Here is a 15,241-nt window from a genome sequence, read left to right on the forward strand (position 1 = left end):
TGGAGGCTTTTAACAGTAACTTCATTGAAGCCTACTCGTGACAATAAGCGATTTTCATTTCATTTCATTGTTGGAAACATGGGTGCAATCACCTGGGAGAATCCAGTGGTGGAGCCAAAACCCACTGCCCTTTGTGTCAGCGAGGCCTCATCGGTCTGGATAAAAATTGATGGTGTGCCTCATACAAAAAGGACATAATTGACCAGCAAGATGTAGGGACAGACAGTCTTTTATGAGACACCACAACATCCATTTTGGCTTCTTTGAAGGAGCTATTGGTGAAGAAGTTCAAGCCACAGTAACTTTGACAGTTTCTGGCAAGGCTTGGCAAGCAGTGAGATGTGAGGTCTTCCATGAAGAGTGTGTAAATTTCTGTGATTATCTGCCTGGAGAGTTGCAATCTCAGTATCAGTTGTGATCCGACTGTATTGCTCAGTATCGGTAAAGAGGGCATCGACCACCTAGTTGATGTATCAAGGTGCAGTTATCTGTGAGATGATACAGAAGCTTGCACTCACAAGGACAGAGATGTCTGTGACCATCTACCGAGAGGCTCTTTCATCACCAATTCTCAATCGCCTACAGAGTTTTTCACCTTTGCCTGTAGATCCTTCGCTCAAGGTGGTGTCTCCTTCTTCACGCCCTTTGTCCACCTTTTCTTGCCTCCTGATACTTAGCGCTCTGCCATTCCTGTGCAGCTTGGTACCCTATCTGCAACAACCTAAATGTCTGAAAGGTGCAGCACACATTTCCAATTCCACCATTCTTGGGGGGAGTTTCTCCGCCCTTGACGGTGTGTTTCAGTGGCTGGAGGCGGCTCACAGTTGACTGGCAACGGGATCTTCTGATCTTCTGGTCCCGCCCCCATTGAAACCACAGGTTCGCTGTTGGCAGACCCAAAGATCCCACTGGTGAGAACAGCCAGAAAATCCCCCTCTTAGTGTTCAGGCAGAGTCCAAAAAGCTGTATCCACTGCTACGATACCCATACAATTTCAGGAGGGTGACAGCCCGCTAAACTGGCACAATTCTCAATTGTGCACCCCAGATCTGTAATGGGCTCTGGCAAAGGATTAAGCTCTTTAAACATTGATAAATATTTTATTAATTTTTAAAACTCTTCCACCTCTATTATTTGCTCCAATAATAATAATCTTTATCGTCACAAGTAGGCTTACATTAACACATTACATGTGAATGTATGATGCTGTTGCTGAAATAAAGGAGTTTTAAGAAGCTCATTGGACTCTCCTGGCTTTATCACATTGTCGACGATGATGAATTGGAGCTATCGGCGTGCTGCTTGTTCGGCTGAGCTACCTCCCTGGAATTATTATTTTTAAAAGAGTGGACTACGGTACAAGTCATAATATACATCTATGTATATAATGGAATGCAGACAGGCAGTGATTGACACACAGGATGACCAGTAAGCACACAGAACAGAGCAGCCAATCACCAGACAGGACACGACCACTATAATGCCAGAGGGCACCAGTTTTCCCGCTATCTCGGTACCAAGCCTCTGAGACAGTTAGAGCTAGCCAGTGCAAACACCATGTGGTAGCCAGTAAGTCTGGTCAGGCTAGCATCAGGTCTCCATTCAAGTCAGCATAGTGTCAACCCACAGTTGAACATGTATTTTAGTTTAGATGTTAAATAAAATCGTGTTGCATCTCATCAAGTGTTGGAAGTCTGTCTCTCGCTACCCTGCATCAAGTGCAGTCCACATCGACCCAGCCAGCCCAAGACATCAGTACAGAGTTTGTTTCTGTGGTGTGTTTTTTTTTGTCCGGAGCCTGGAATGTCATGGAAGGAGAGTGCCGGGTCGAGTCTTTTTTTGCTGCCGGCTTGTGAAGTGTGTCTGCTGGGAGTGATCTGGAGTCTGACGTGTCCGGCAATACCGGATGCGGTATCTTATGAGCGACATCTGATGTGGGTTGCGTAGCGTTTCGTCCATCTCTGTCTGCTGTGGTTTTCTGATGCTGGCAGAGTAGTCCACCGGGGAGTCCGTTCTCGAGTTGCCGCCGCCATTTTGGAACCTCATTCTGGTCGTGAGTGCGGAGTTGTGTTTGGAAGATTGTTCTGCGGATGCTCAAACTGTGGGATTTGCAACAGTGATGTTTTGCCTGCGAGCTGACCGTTATTGTACAACTGCAGGTTTTGTGCCTAGACACTCTGGTGTGTAGTTGACTGGACATTCCATATGTGACTTCTAGTCCTGTGGCAGCTTGCACGGAGCCCTAATGTTTTTTTAATTTGCGCTGTCCGTTTATTTGCCTGTGTAGAGGTACTGTAAGAATGTCGGAGCGACAGCTCCCTGGGCATTTTGATAGGTGCTTTATTTTTAGTTAGAACTATAGAGTGCCCGATTTTTTTTAAATTAAGGGGCGTTTGGGAGTTACGGGGCTTTGAGGTGGACGTTGTATGATGTCCCCCCCACCACCTGTTCCCTCTGTGGCTCGAAGGCATGCCATGCCGATTGGGCCTTGGGTTGATGGGTCCGATGCCGTGATGCCCGCCGTCCCTGGGTTCGGCTGTTGGCAGCTTTGCTCCCTGTGTGACTGGTGAGGATATCGGGCGGACGTAATGCTTGGTGGAGTACACGCCTGCCCGTCCTGCTTCCCCGTTCGGTGGCGACTTATCCAAACCAATTTTTTATTTAGGTTTGTTGTCTGGCCACTGGGGTTTGCACCCGTTTGGTCCTCTCCTATCCTCTCCTCCTCAATGGTCACCTTGCAAGGGGTTTTTGGACTTTGGCGAGGGTAGGGGTGTAATAACCTGTAGTAACCTGCACAGGACTCATCCAGCTGGGGATGATTGTTCCCGTGCTCAATTGGACTGAGTTAACCCAGCACTAGCATAAAAGGCAGGCAGCTTTAGAGCCAGCTAAAAAGGAACGAGGACCCGGTGAAAGGTAATTGGGCCCTGTGAATGTATGGTGCTGTTGCTGAAATAAAAGACTTTTAAGAAGCTCGTTGGACTCCCCTGACTTAATCACATGGAGTTACAATAAAAAGCCTCTCGTCGCCACATTCCGGCGCCTGTTCAGGTACACGGATGGAGAATTCAGATTTTCCAAATGACCAACAGCACGTATTTCGGGACTTGTGGGAGGAAACCGGTGCACCCGGAGGAAACCCACGCAGGCACAGCGAGAATGTGCAGACTCCGCACAGACAGTGACCCAAGCCAGGAATCTGACGCTATGAAGCAACAGTGCTAACCACTATGCTACCTCGCCGCCTTCTCCAGACATCATCCTCACCGCCATGCAACCGGTCTGATACAGACAGCTGATAAACACCACTCCTTCGAAGATTATTAGAAAAATTTCAGAGGATAGATTTTTAATAAGCCCACAAAGGTATTAACTGATGTCATGATAGGTGAGAGCCTGTTCTAAGGCCTGCTCTTTCGCCTGCCCACAGAGAAATCAAGGAGGATGGAAATGGCAGCAGGATTTCCAGGCATACAAAGCCACAACCATTTTTCTTACCTGCCCACTGCTGTTCTGGGCCAATCAGGGTCAGGGAAACGGTCTTCAGGTGTTTAACCATGGGGTGAAGATTGTTCCAGGTAGCATTAAGGGATGCTTTCAACTGAGACTCTTTTGAGCTTTATCAAGAAGTGGAAGCTAACCTAGTAGAATGCATTTTAAGAGTATAAACAATATTTCTGATGCAATTTTAAATATCCTTGGCAGCGTACGTAAAGTTGTGATATATTTTCTGAGAACAATTTTAAACTATATGACGTGAGATTATAAGAAATAGGAGCAGGAGTGGGCCATTTTTCCGCTCGAGCCTGATCCACCATCCCATAAGATCATGGTAGATCTGATTGTGCCTTTAATGCCACTTTCCTGTCCCCAGAACCCTCAACTCCCTTACAGATCAAAAATCTGTCGAGCTCACCCTTGAATATGTTGAATAATCCAGTCTCTGCTGCTCTGTAGAGAAAAGAATTCCAAAAGTTCAAGATAATAAATGTCTCCTCACTTCAGTCTTAAATAGGAAACTCTTCCTCATTCTAGATTTTTCCATGAGGGGAAACGTCTATCCTCTCCAGCCTGTTCTGAATCTTAAGCGGGATTCTCCTGAATCCCCGCGATGGCCCGACGCTGGCGTAAAAAGCGGCGCGAACCACTCCGGCGTCGGACCGCCTGGAAGCTGCAGAAATCTCCGCACTTCCGGGGGCTAGGCCAGGGCCGGAGAGGTTGGGAGCTGGCGGCGGCTGCCGTCGGCCGGCGTATTCTAGCACATGTGCAGGGGGTGTCTTCTCCGCGCCGGCCATGGCAGAGCCCTACAGGGGCCGGCGCTGAAGGAAGGAGTGCCCCCACGGCACAGGCCCGCCACAGATGGATGGGATCCGATCGCGGGCCAGGCCGCCGTGGGGGCCCCAACCGGGGCTGGATTCCCCCGCACCCCCCTGAGGACTGCACCAGCCGGCCTACCAGCCAGGTCCCACCGTGTGGGACCATGTCCAATCCACGCCGGCGGTACTGGCCAGAAACAGATGGCCACTCAGCCCATCGGGGCCCAGAGAATTGCCGGGGGTGGGGGAGGGACTGGAGAATCCCGCCCCTTATGTTTCAATAAGATCATTCTTCTGAACTCCAGTGAGTACAGGCCTAACCTGGTCAACCTTTCCTCATAGGACATCCCAGCCACCAATCTAACGATACCTTCTCTGAAAATGCAAGTATATCTCTCCTTAAGTAAGGAAACCAAAATATACACAGTATTCTAGGTGCGGTTTTAACAACACCCTATACAGTTGTAGCAAGACTGCCCTGCTTGAATATTCCATTCCCCCGACGATAAAGGCCAATGTAATAACTTGCTGTACCTGCATTCTATCATTTTTTGATTCATGTACAAGGACACCCTCTGTACCACAGCATTCTGCAATCTCTCTCCATTTAAATAATATTCTGCTTTTCTATTCTTCCTGCCAAAGTGGACAACCTCACATTTTCCCACATTATGCTCCATCTGCTAATTTTTTTGTCCACTCAACTTCACTACTTGCTTTCTGTGATACCGTTAATTCACTGTGAGAACGAGTGAACATTAGGGTTTAATATCCATGAACTCGCCTGCCAGAGTTGGCTGTACAAATGAGTGCCACCCACAGGTGGCCGGACTATATGTGGCCCCGGTGAGGGCGGAGCCAGAGGCGGAGCCCACCGGGGTTCCAGTACAGTACCTGGAAGTAGCCCGTATCATTACTTCCAGATCATGGGTCACATTATTATACAGGCAGTACAGATAGCTGATGCATTAGGTGAAGTACATTCACCACACTTTCCTACCTATCTTTGCCTTGTCAGCAACTTCGGTCCCTTCATGCAAGCCATTAATATAGCTGATATGGTAAAAATATGATAGAAGTAATTCATAAAGTATCATTGCAATGTTAAGGGCATCACATTTGAAAATAATTACCTTGGGTTTTAAATAATTCTTCTGTAAAGGTTCTCTTATGACACAATCAGTGGCACCTTGTACCATGCACTGGTTGGGTTTAAGATTTGAAGACTGCCAACTACTTGCATCATCTCCTTCCTGTGAGGATTGCCCTCTTCTTTCTGTGTTCATTTTATCTATTATGTTCTCTTCATTATTATCTTGAACTAGCTGCTTCAGAGTGGGTAAGTTCTTTTCACTGCTTTTACTGTTCGTGTCACTTTCTGAGAGATCTGCATCAAACAAAATAATGATAAAATCATCCAAACACTGAATAAATATACCAGTTAGGTATAAGTAGAAGGTTTGTTTTGTCCTTTCCTCGCAGTATGTGTTCAGTTTTTACCATAACTTTAGGAGCATCATATGGAAGCTGGTGTTATTGATTTATTTTTTTCTAATAGCACCCTTGTAATGTGTGAAATTGTTCATGTCCTTCTAAGCTCAAGGTAGCAGACTGCAATTTTGAAATTAGTTCTCTTTGTTCAATTCAGTGGATAAAAATGAGCACCCATTGAATACACACCTATCAAATGGCTTATCTGTCAAGATGTAAATGTGTATTTATGGAAATACTTTAATTCTGAAACTGTCAAAACTATCTATGTGCAAATAATGGTAACTGTAAATCCCTGTAAATGCATTAATCAATATCAAATTTTAAAATAAGAACTAATCAACTTATATTCTCTGCAGGAAATACAAGATATATTTCTTCAAAGTGGAATACATTACAATAAGGAAACAAAAGCAACGTAAGGGAAGTAAAGGTAAGACTGAAAGTAAAGTTTCCCAAGAGTTAGGCAAGGTCTTTACATTGTAGCGTGAGTGTTTGGAGTGAAATAAGGTCCCTAGCATAATTAGTATTCTTTAAGGGGAGTAACTGACAAGCTTAATCTAAAGGAAAGTCATGGCAGCAGAGCTCGCACCCGTGATAAGCTCCTCCTGTGCTATTTGGGAAGTCATGGACATTTCAAGTGTCCCTGATGACCACTTGTGCAGGAAGTGTGCCCAACTGCAGCTACTAGCTAACCACATTTTGGAGATGGATAGGTGGGTGGACTCATTTTTTCAAAATATGTTTTTGTTATGGTTTTCCTTTTTATACAAAACAAGGAGGAAAGTGAACATACACAAAAACTATATACAACTCCAACTCCCCCTATTCCCTTCCCTTTCTTGCTATCTGGTGTATCTTCTTCTTTGTTTGTTGGTTCCATCAATCCTGAACCTATTGGGGTAGCACAGTGCTATGTATGTTATCGCATGTTAAGTTGCTCTTGTTTGGTTGTTCCTGCCTTTATGCGTTCAGTTCGGAGGAGATGCCTCCCCCCATGTGGAGTGTGGTTGGATTCTGTGTCTCTTTATTCCCTCCCTACCTCTCACCCCCTACCCCCCTCTTTCCGCTATGGTCCCTCTGTGGATCCCCCTCCCCCTGCTTTATTGGCTGCTAGTTACAACCAGGTCTAGGAACAGATTGGTGAACGGCCTCCACATCTTGTGGAAGCCCTCTTCCGACCCCCGGGTGGTGAATTCGTTTTTCTCCATTTGGAGAAATTCCAACAGGTTGGACAGCCAGTCCGCAGCTTTGGATGGTGCTGCCAATCGCCAGGAATCTTTGGCGGGTGATGAGGGAGGCAAAGGCTAGGGCGTAGGCCCTCCTCCCCATAAAGAGTTTTGGCTTTTCTGATACACTGAAGACTGCCACTTTTGGGCATGGCTCCACCTTCATCCCTACAATCTTGGACATTTCCTTGACAAGTCTGGGGCATGTGCAGAACATGGAGGCATGGTAGGCTGGACCTCCCAAGATACAGGACAAAATGCATGATTCGTCCGCGGGCTGGGGTGGCTGGGGAGAGTGAGGGTGGTGTGGGGTGAGGGTCGGGTGGGGTGGTGTTGACATACGTGGCATGGGGAACCGCAACTCAGCAGGGCTCACTTCCTTGCCCGCAGTTGATCTCCACCATGGTGACTTCCCTATCCCCCTGGCCGCCGACCAAGTCCAGGGCCCTCTGCTCTGCCACGGTGAGGGGATGCAGGTTCGGCGGTTATGAGCGGCCCCTCCAGTTTTCTCCTGCTCCCGGCGGTTCTGAGCGGTCTTCTGAGGGGGGAGGAACAGAAAATGACAATGTTAGATAGTCCAACGGATGGGTAGCTGGTGGCCTCAGTGGCCAGGGTACCCATCCATGGCAGCCTATATGGGTGCCGGCATGTGGTGCAAGGTGAGGGTTCGGCATCCTCTGAGCGGAGGGGCAGGATCGGGTTATGGGTGTGTGGGATGAGGGTTAGTGCCAGAGGCACAGTACTGCCTACTCACCCTGGCCGCCTTGAGGAGGTTGTATAGTTTCTTCCAGCACTACTGGCCGGTCTGAACAGTTTTGCTGGTGGCGCTGAACGCCTCTGCCTCCTGCACCCAGACATGGAGAATGGCGACAGTTGGCAGCCTCCTTCTCTGGGGTACAGGGTGAACCAGCTCTCCTTCACCATGTACAGGAGGGTCTCCAGCTTGGTATCTGTGAACTCAGGGTCACTCTCCTCACTGCCATCTTGTTGGCTGTAATGATGTGTGTGGGGATTGAAGTGTGTATATGCGGCTGCAGCTGATCAACCTCCTCAGTGTCAATCTCGGACCGGTGAATCTGGCACCGATTCTGATCGGAATCAATTGTGTTCCACGTGGCGCCGGTGCTAGCCCCTTAACAGTAGCTGAATTGATTCAGGTGCGGGGCCAGTTTTGCTGTTGTGAAACCCCACGAAGCCTGTGCCGGCGTTAACATTTATTCTCAGGAATGGAGAATCTTACCGAGGCTCACTCACACACCTTCTCACACAAACACACATTGGCTCACACAAGCTCACACAAACCCCTGTAGATTGACTCACACAGACTAACCAGCTCATTCACTTCCCACTCAGGTCTGCGAAGTTTGGGCTTTTACCGCCGAAAAGGAATTTGGGATGTTGTTAAGATGGGCTTCCCTGTCTGAGACTCCAGCTACCCCGGTGTCGACGGGTACTGTTGCTGCAACTCTGCTGTTCCTTGTGGTCTCCCTGGCCCACTCCGCCATATAGAACCCCTTGGCATCTTTAGGGGGTTAGCGCCTGCGTAGGAGGGTGAGAGAGGTAGATCGTAGACAGAGAGAATTCACAGGGTGAAATCAAAAGAGAAGCCACTCACCTTCAAACTGTTAGTTGCTTCTTCAAACAGAGAATAGTATCTCTACCAAATTTGCTGTGCATGCAGCAGAGAAACAACCTGTGAAACTGCCTGTGATTAGAGGAGAAGTTCTTTGCAGATCTTTCAATGAACTTACCTGTGGTTTGAATAGTGAGTCCAAGGCCAGATACAGTTGCTTGGCGGGCCAGGTTGTGGCCCGTGGGCCATATGTTGGAGAAGCCTGTGCTAGAATCTCATGTTCAGAAAATAGCATGCAATTTACTGAGCTTGTTTTGTGTGGAGTTTGCATATTCTCTCCGTGTCTGCGTGGGTCTCACTCCCCAAAACCCAAAGATGTGCAGGTTAGGTGGATTGGCCACACTAAATTGCCCCTTAATTGGAAAAAATAATTGGGTACTCTAAACTTACGAAAAAAGTTCCTGAGCTCGCCTGGACTCAAAATATCCCCAGAATAAATCAAGAAACGAACACTTTATCATTGGTATCTAGTGGCCCTTCTATGGGTGAGTATGTATGAATATCCAATTAGGACTAACTGGTTGACTGCAACGTTCTGGGCCATGAAATATGCCTTCGCCGAGGATCTAAAAGGTTACTGGCATTCTTATTTTTAAAACTGTTACCGTTTTGTAACTACAGTCTAAGATGCACGTTGAGTACTCTTGGTTTGGTTAAAGCTAAAGAGATGAGAGAGTAGAGATTTGCAAAGATAACTTCAATTATATTTATTTGAAGATATAAGACACAATTGGAAATAGTTAAATTATTATAATGATGTGTAGCATGTTCTCACCATAGGCATCAGAATCACTGAAGTAATTTTCTTCCACAGTGGATTGCTTTGCCACCCTGGTAGCAACCGCCCTGTGTAATTCATCCTGAAATGAAAATAATATACAAAATAATATCATTGTTTCTGTAAACAGGTCGCCAAAATTCATTAACTGCTGATTACTGATTATAAGTTCCTGATGGAGTGAAAAATGTCACCAGACCTATGAGAGGTCTGGGATTTCTAGGTCAAAACATACAAATGATTCAATAGAAATTCAAAAGACAAATGTTTCAGTGTCAGAATCATACTTAAGTTTCGTTTGTGGGCAAGTTGTACGAATCCGAAAGCTAATAACACAGTATTAAAGAAGATGAAAACAAAATGAGAAGGAACAGAACTAGATAATTGCTTGTGATGGTAATTGCTCACATCTTGGGCACGATTCTCCGCAACCACGATGGGTGGGAGAATAGCGGGAGGTCCGCTCCCGCACCTCCCGCTATTCTCCCACCCCCCCCCAAATGGCGTGGCCGGTTTTGCGACACGCCGCTCGGAGAAACGCGGCCCGCCGGGAGCGGCCTGCCGTTCCCGACCTGTTCACGACAGCGGCAACCACACCTGGTCGCTGCCGTCGTGAACATGGTGCACCAGGTAAGTGTGGGGCCTGTGGGGGGCGGATCGGGGATCGAGCACCATGACCGTGCTTGGGAGGGGATGGGCCCGCGATTGGTGCCCACCGATCGTCGGGACGGCGTCTCAAGGGGACACACTCTTTCCCCTCCGCCGCCCCGCAAGATTAAGCTGCCACGTCTTGCGGGACGGCTGAGGGGAAAGACGGCAACCGCGCATGCGCGGGTTTGAGGTGCCCAACCCGCGCATGCGCGGCTGACGTCATTAGGTGCCGCTGTGGCGTCATTCTTGGCGCGCCGGGCCTTGAAGCCAGGGACAAGGCCCGGCGGCCGAGTTTCCCGGTACGGCCCTCCTATCCCCCGGGGAGGGGAGAATAGGGGGCTAGGAGAGGCTTCCAACGCCGTCGTGAACCTCTCCGAGTTTCACGACGGCGTCGGACGTTGCGGAGAATTCCATCCCTTGCTCTTATTTTATTTACTGGCTGATTCCCTGCGATATTGCTCACCAATTATCGAGGATCTAGAACATTGTTATGATGTTCAGCCATTTCACTCACTTATCTTTGCAAAGCTCCCAAACAGTTCACGGCACAGGAAAGTGGCAAACTAGTTGTTTTCTGAGATTATTTGGGAACTAATTTTCTATTCTGTTGGAGGTTTCTCTAAATGGACTCCTCTCCTTGGGAGAAACAGATATTCTGAGGAGCAGGAAGGAAAATAAACAGGAAATATTGTTGCTCAGTCATCTTTCAGACAGAATGGAAGTGTCCACTAAGGGCAATACTAGGTTAGAAATTGAAAATCTGAATTTCAAAATGGGACGTAACTGCAGAGTTCACAAATGACAGAAAACTTGGAAACGGAGCAAGCAGTGAAGGGAATAGCAGGAGGCATAAAAGAACATAGACAGACCGCTGAATTGGCAGATAGATGGCAGATGGGGAGACGGTGGAGTAGTGGTAATCCCACTAGACAAGTAATCCAGAGGCCCAGGCTAATGCAAATTCCACAAAAGCAGTTGGTGAAATTTAGATTCAATTAACACATTCAATTAATTAATTAATCTGTATTTGAAAGCTAAGGATAACCAGGAGAATATTAGATGTTACAGGCTGTCAGATTATACTTTGTTACAGTGACCACAGAAGCTGTTAAAATGGTTACAATCATGTGACTGTGGACATTTAAACTGTGGATAATATTCGATTCTGTGGCAAATATTTAAACATGGGCCTCAATATTTAGGGTACTTCAAAGCCATCTGTTTACAAAGTTTACAAACCTCATGACCCAGCATTTGAGGATTATGGAATTTCTATACTATTTTCCTCAAAGTGTCATATTGAACAAATATTTGACTTCAAATTCAGACAGATAAAAGAGTGAATGCTCACTGTATTATAGTGGTCTGGACGTCAGAAGTGTAAACCCCACAGTCACATGACTGAAAATTTCAGGGATTGCAGTATAATACAACCTATACAAATAAAATCGAGCAGAAAAAAACATCAGAATCATTTGAAACAGCTGAACTACCATAGCTGAAAGTCTTCTAATCTGACCAAAGTACTTCCGACCAAGCTCCCAAATCCACCTGACAATTAATTTCCTGGCTACAAGAGGCTTCACTGGTTCATGAGAATCCATTGCTTCTAAAAGACTTCCATTCCCAATTAAGTATCAGCTCAACTAAAAAGACATGCGGGATTCTCCGCCAGCTTGATTCTCTGTTGTGCCGGCGCCTGGGGGTTTCCCGACGGCGTGGGGCTGCCCCACAATGGGAAACCCCATTGACCGGCTGACATAATGGAGAATTCCGCGGGCCGGTTGGGGCATAAACGTGGCGCGGAGAGGCAGAGAATCCTCCCCACATGATGCCTGCACCAACATAGAGGGCAGAATCCTCCCATCCTGCCCAGGGCATGTTTTGTGGCAAGTGGGAATAGAGAATCTAGCAAACAATCGGGGGCAGGATTCTCTGATCCTGAGGCTATGTGTTGACACCATCGTAAATGCCGTCGCGTTTTACGACAGAGCAACAGGCCCCCAGTAGCAGCGATCCTGAGCCCTACGGAGGCCAGCACGGCACTGAAACAACTCATACAGCTCCAACTGCCGATACCGGCGTCAAACTGACGCCGTGCGCCTGCGCATGCGCGCTGCTGCTGGTGCAAATTCACTAGGTTCCTCCTCTGCGCCGGCTCCGACGCAACATGGCGTAGAGCTATAGGGGCGGCGTGGAGTAAAAGAGGCCCCCAGGAGAAGCCGGCCCGCCGATCGGTAGGCCCCAATCGCGGGCCAAGCCATGGTGGAGGCCCCGCCCCCGGGTCGGTTTCCCCCCCCCCCAAAACCAGGCTGCCCCCCCCCCCCCCCCCCCCCCCCCCCCCGCAGGATGGACGCCGAGGTCCACCGGGTAAGACCACATGTGAACGGCGCCGGCGAGACTCAGGCTATCTCGGCGGCCACTCGGCCCATCCCGCGCGGAGAATCACTGGGGCGGGAGGGGAGGGGCCACTCTACCGATGCCGCGCCAACCGGAGAATCGACGGACCGGTGTCGGGGAGTAATCATATGACTCGCGTCTGGCCCGGCGATTTTCCGACCCGGTCCCGGGATCAGAGAATCCGGCCTCAGATTCTTGCCAGCATGAAAACAGTTTGCAATTCTCTCGATGACGGGTGAACGGTTTGGGTATCCCACTGCAAAGTGACATGAGCACCATTTGCATTCATTACCATCTTAAGATCTATGATCTTATGAATGTTTATTAAATATTTTTCTCACAGGAATGATGTGGTTCCTTCCAATCTTGTGCTATGCCATTGGGAAGTCATGCCCGACAGAATCAAGTTTAAAAAGAGTAGCGCGCAGCAGTCAAACCGCACTTCACTTTCAACTACAAATTGAGTGAAATATGCATAACCTTTCTGTCACAGCACTGCACCAGTCTCATTGCGATGACAGTGGAACACCACACTGCAGGAGAAGTGTAGGGTTGGTCTTGTCCTTGTGGGTGGCTCTGACACCGTGCAGCTGTACTGACTCAGGCAGGGCGGCTTTCTCAAACGGAGACCAGCATTTTGACAGGGGTAGCGGGGGTGGATGTGGTTAGGATACTGTACTCCCAAGTAGCATGGGGTAGGAAGGCATTGCAAGGAGTGAGGGTAAACACACAGAGGGCAAAGAAGCAGAAAGGCATTCCAAGGGGGTTCTGGGAATGAGGGGGTTTGATGGCAGGCAGAGGGGAGACGAGGGGTGGGAAGCTGGAGCCCAGGAAGGGAAACTAAAACACGAACAAACAAGGAGATGTATACCATCTATAAGAATGGGAGGTGTTGTTTGCAGACTCCGGAATAGGAACTCATCATGTGTGTGTGTGACATGAGGGATGGATCATACTAAGATTCATTATGGTGAAGGGGGTGGGAAGGGAATAGCGTTGTGTTCAATTATGAGGACAATGGGGAACTAATTGAAAGCCTAAGTCCTTGGTCTGGAGCCAGCAGTTTGAAGTCAGAGAGTAGAGACATTCCTTGGGCTCATAGTCATGAGTGTGAGAGTAAAGACATCCCTTGGGAACACAGTCAGGAATGAGAGGATAGAGACAGTCCTTGGGCTCTGTGGACCTCACAGTCAAGAATGAGTACAAACAGGACTGGACATGCTACAGGGCTATGCATGGCATACACATTGTGCTCCCGCTCCAGGAAAGGGCAAGGGCTCTATGCTTATGTGTTATAATGCACAGCTTACTGTACAGGGCGTTTTAACAGTCCATATCCAGTTGGCTCATAATTGGTCTGGGATGGTAATGGTTATGGGAGTATTAGAATTAGGGTATTAGGGCTGTGTTTGGGGAAGGCATAATAAAGGGATGATGGGGGTGGCACACAGCGAGAGGGGGAGCATTCAAGTGTGATGAATGTAGGAAATTATTACATATTATATTTTGTTGCAGTAATGTTATTAAAAACCCTGTGTTCAAATACATATAGGCAGTATGTCTGCCAACACTGTGATTAAGGCGTCTTAAAGGTGAGATAATCACTGATTTTAATCATTTACTTGTTCACACAAAGATGGCTAATGGAATATTGTTTATGTTTAGGAGGTTAATTGAGGTGTAGATAATATGAGGTATATAATATGAAAGGCCAAAAAGGTTCCTCCTGCTCCTATCTTCAATTGTGTTAATCCTAGTTAAGCAGGCCATGGGACATCTTAGTGGGAGGACACTAGAGAATGCTTACACTTGGGATACAGATTATGTAATTAATGGGAGGAGCCAGGTCTGAATATAGTTTTGCAGTCTGTCATAAGAGTTTCGGTTGAACAGCAGTTTGCCATAGGATTTGAGTCTGTCAAGTCAGAAGGATTTTCAGGTTGTTCCTTAAAGGGTCTCTCTCCAAAGATCTGCATAGAGAAACATACAAAGAAACAAACATAGAAAATAGAAGCAGGAGGAGGTTAATCAGCTCATTGAGCCTGCTCCAACATTCATTATGATCATGGCTGATTATCAAGTTCAATACCCTGACTTCGCCTCCCCCCCCACCCCCATATCCCTTGATCGCTTTATCCCCCCCCCCCCCCCCCATATCCCTTGATCGCTTTATCCCCAAGAGCCGGATCTAATTCCTTCTTGAAATTATACACATTTTTGCCTCAACTACTTTTTGTGGTCATGAATTCCACAGACCACCATTCTCTGGGTGAAGAAATTTCTCCCCACCTCAGACACCCCCACCATCGGGAATATTCTTTCTGAATCTCCTGTCTAATTCTGTTCAAGTTTTACAAGTTTCTATGAGATCCCCTCTCACTCTTATATAATCCTGACCGATTTAGTCTCGCCTCATACGACAGTCCCGCCATCCCAGGAATTAGCCTGATAAACCTTTGCTGCACTTCCTCCATTGCAAGAACATCCTTCCTCATTGGTGTGGCCTCACCAATGCCCTATACAATTGTAGTAAAATATCCCTATTCCTATACTCAAATCCTCTCGCTATGAAGGCCAGCATTCCATTTGCCTCCTTTACTGTCCGAATTATGTGTCCAAATCCCACTGAAGCATCTCTGCCACTCCTCATGGTTCACCCACCCACCCAACCTTGTATCATCTGCAAATTTGGAAATACTTCATTTAGTTCCCTCGTCCAATCATTAATGTATAATGTGAACAG

The 15,241-nt window shown here is 47.5% G+C and overlaps 1 protein-coding gene across 11 annotated transcripts in view; it reads right to left on the reverse strand.

Annotated features, from left to right (window-relative positions):
- Nucleotides 1-15,241, reverse strand: part of map9 (microtubule-associated protein 9) — a 181,389-nt gene that overhangs the window by 115,715 nt on the left and 50,433 nt on the right. For 6 of the 11 annotated variants that reach the window (XM_038792281.1, XM_038792276.1, XM_038792277.1 and 3 more), the window contains 3 exons: nucleotides 9,445-9,529; nucleotides 7,379-7,574; nucleotides 5,450-5,703 (listed from right to left, as the gene is read on the reverse strand). In XM_038792281.1, coding sequence (XP_038648209.1) covers nucleotides 5,450-5,703; nucleotides 7,379-7,574; nucleotides 9,445-9,528 — 534 coding nt within the window. In that variant the 5' untranslated portion in view covers nucleotide 9,529. Of the gene's footprint in view, nucleotides 1-5,449; nucleotides 5,704-7,378; nucleotides 7,575-9,444; nucleotides 9,530-11,449; nucleotides 11,533-12,978; nucleotides 14,469-15,241 lie in introns of all 11 variants that reach the window. The other 5 variants (XM_038792282.1, XM_038792283.1, XM_038792284.1 and 2 more) reach the window with 3 other exon arrangements.

This window comes from Scyliorhinus canicula, chromosome 3, assembly GCF_902713615.1.
Source record: "Scyliorhinus canicula chromosome 3, sScyCan1.1, whole genome shotgun sequence".
NCBI classification, from domain to species: domain Eukaryota; kingdom Metazoa; phylum Chordata; class Chondrichthyes; order Carcharhiniformes; family Scyliorhinidae; genus Scyliorhinus; species Scyliorhinus canicula.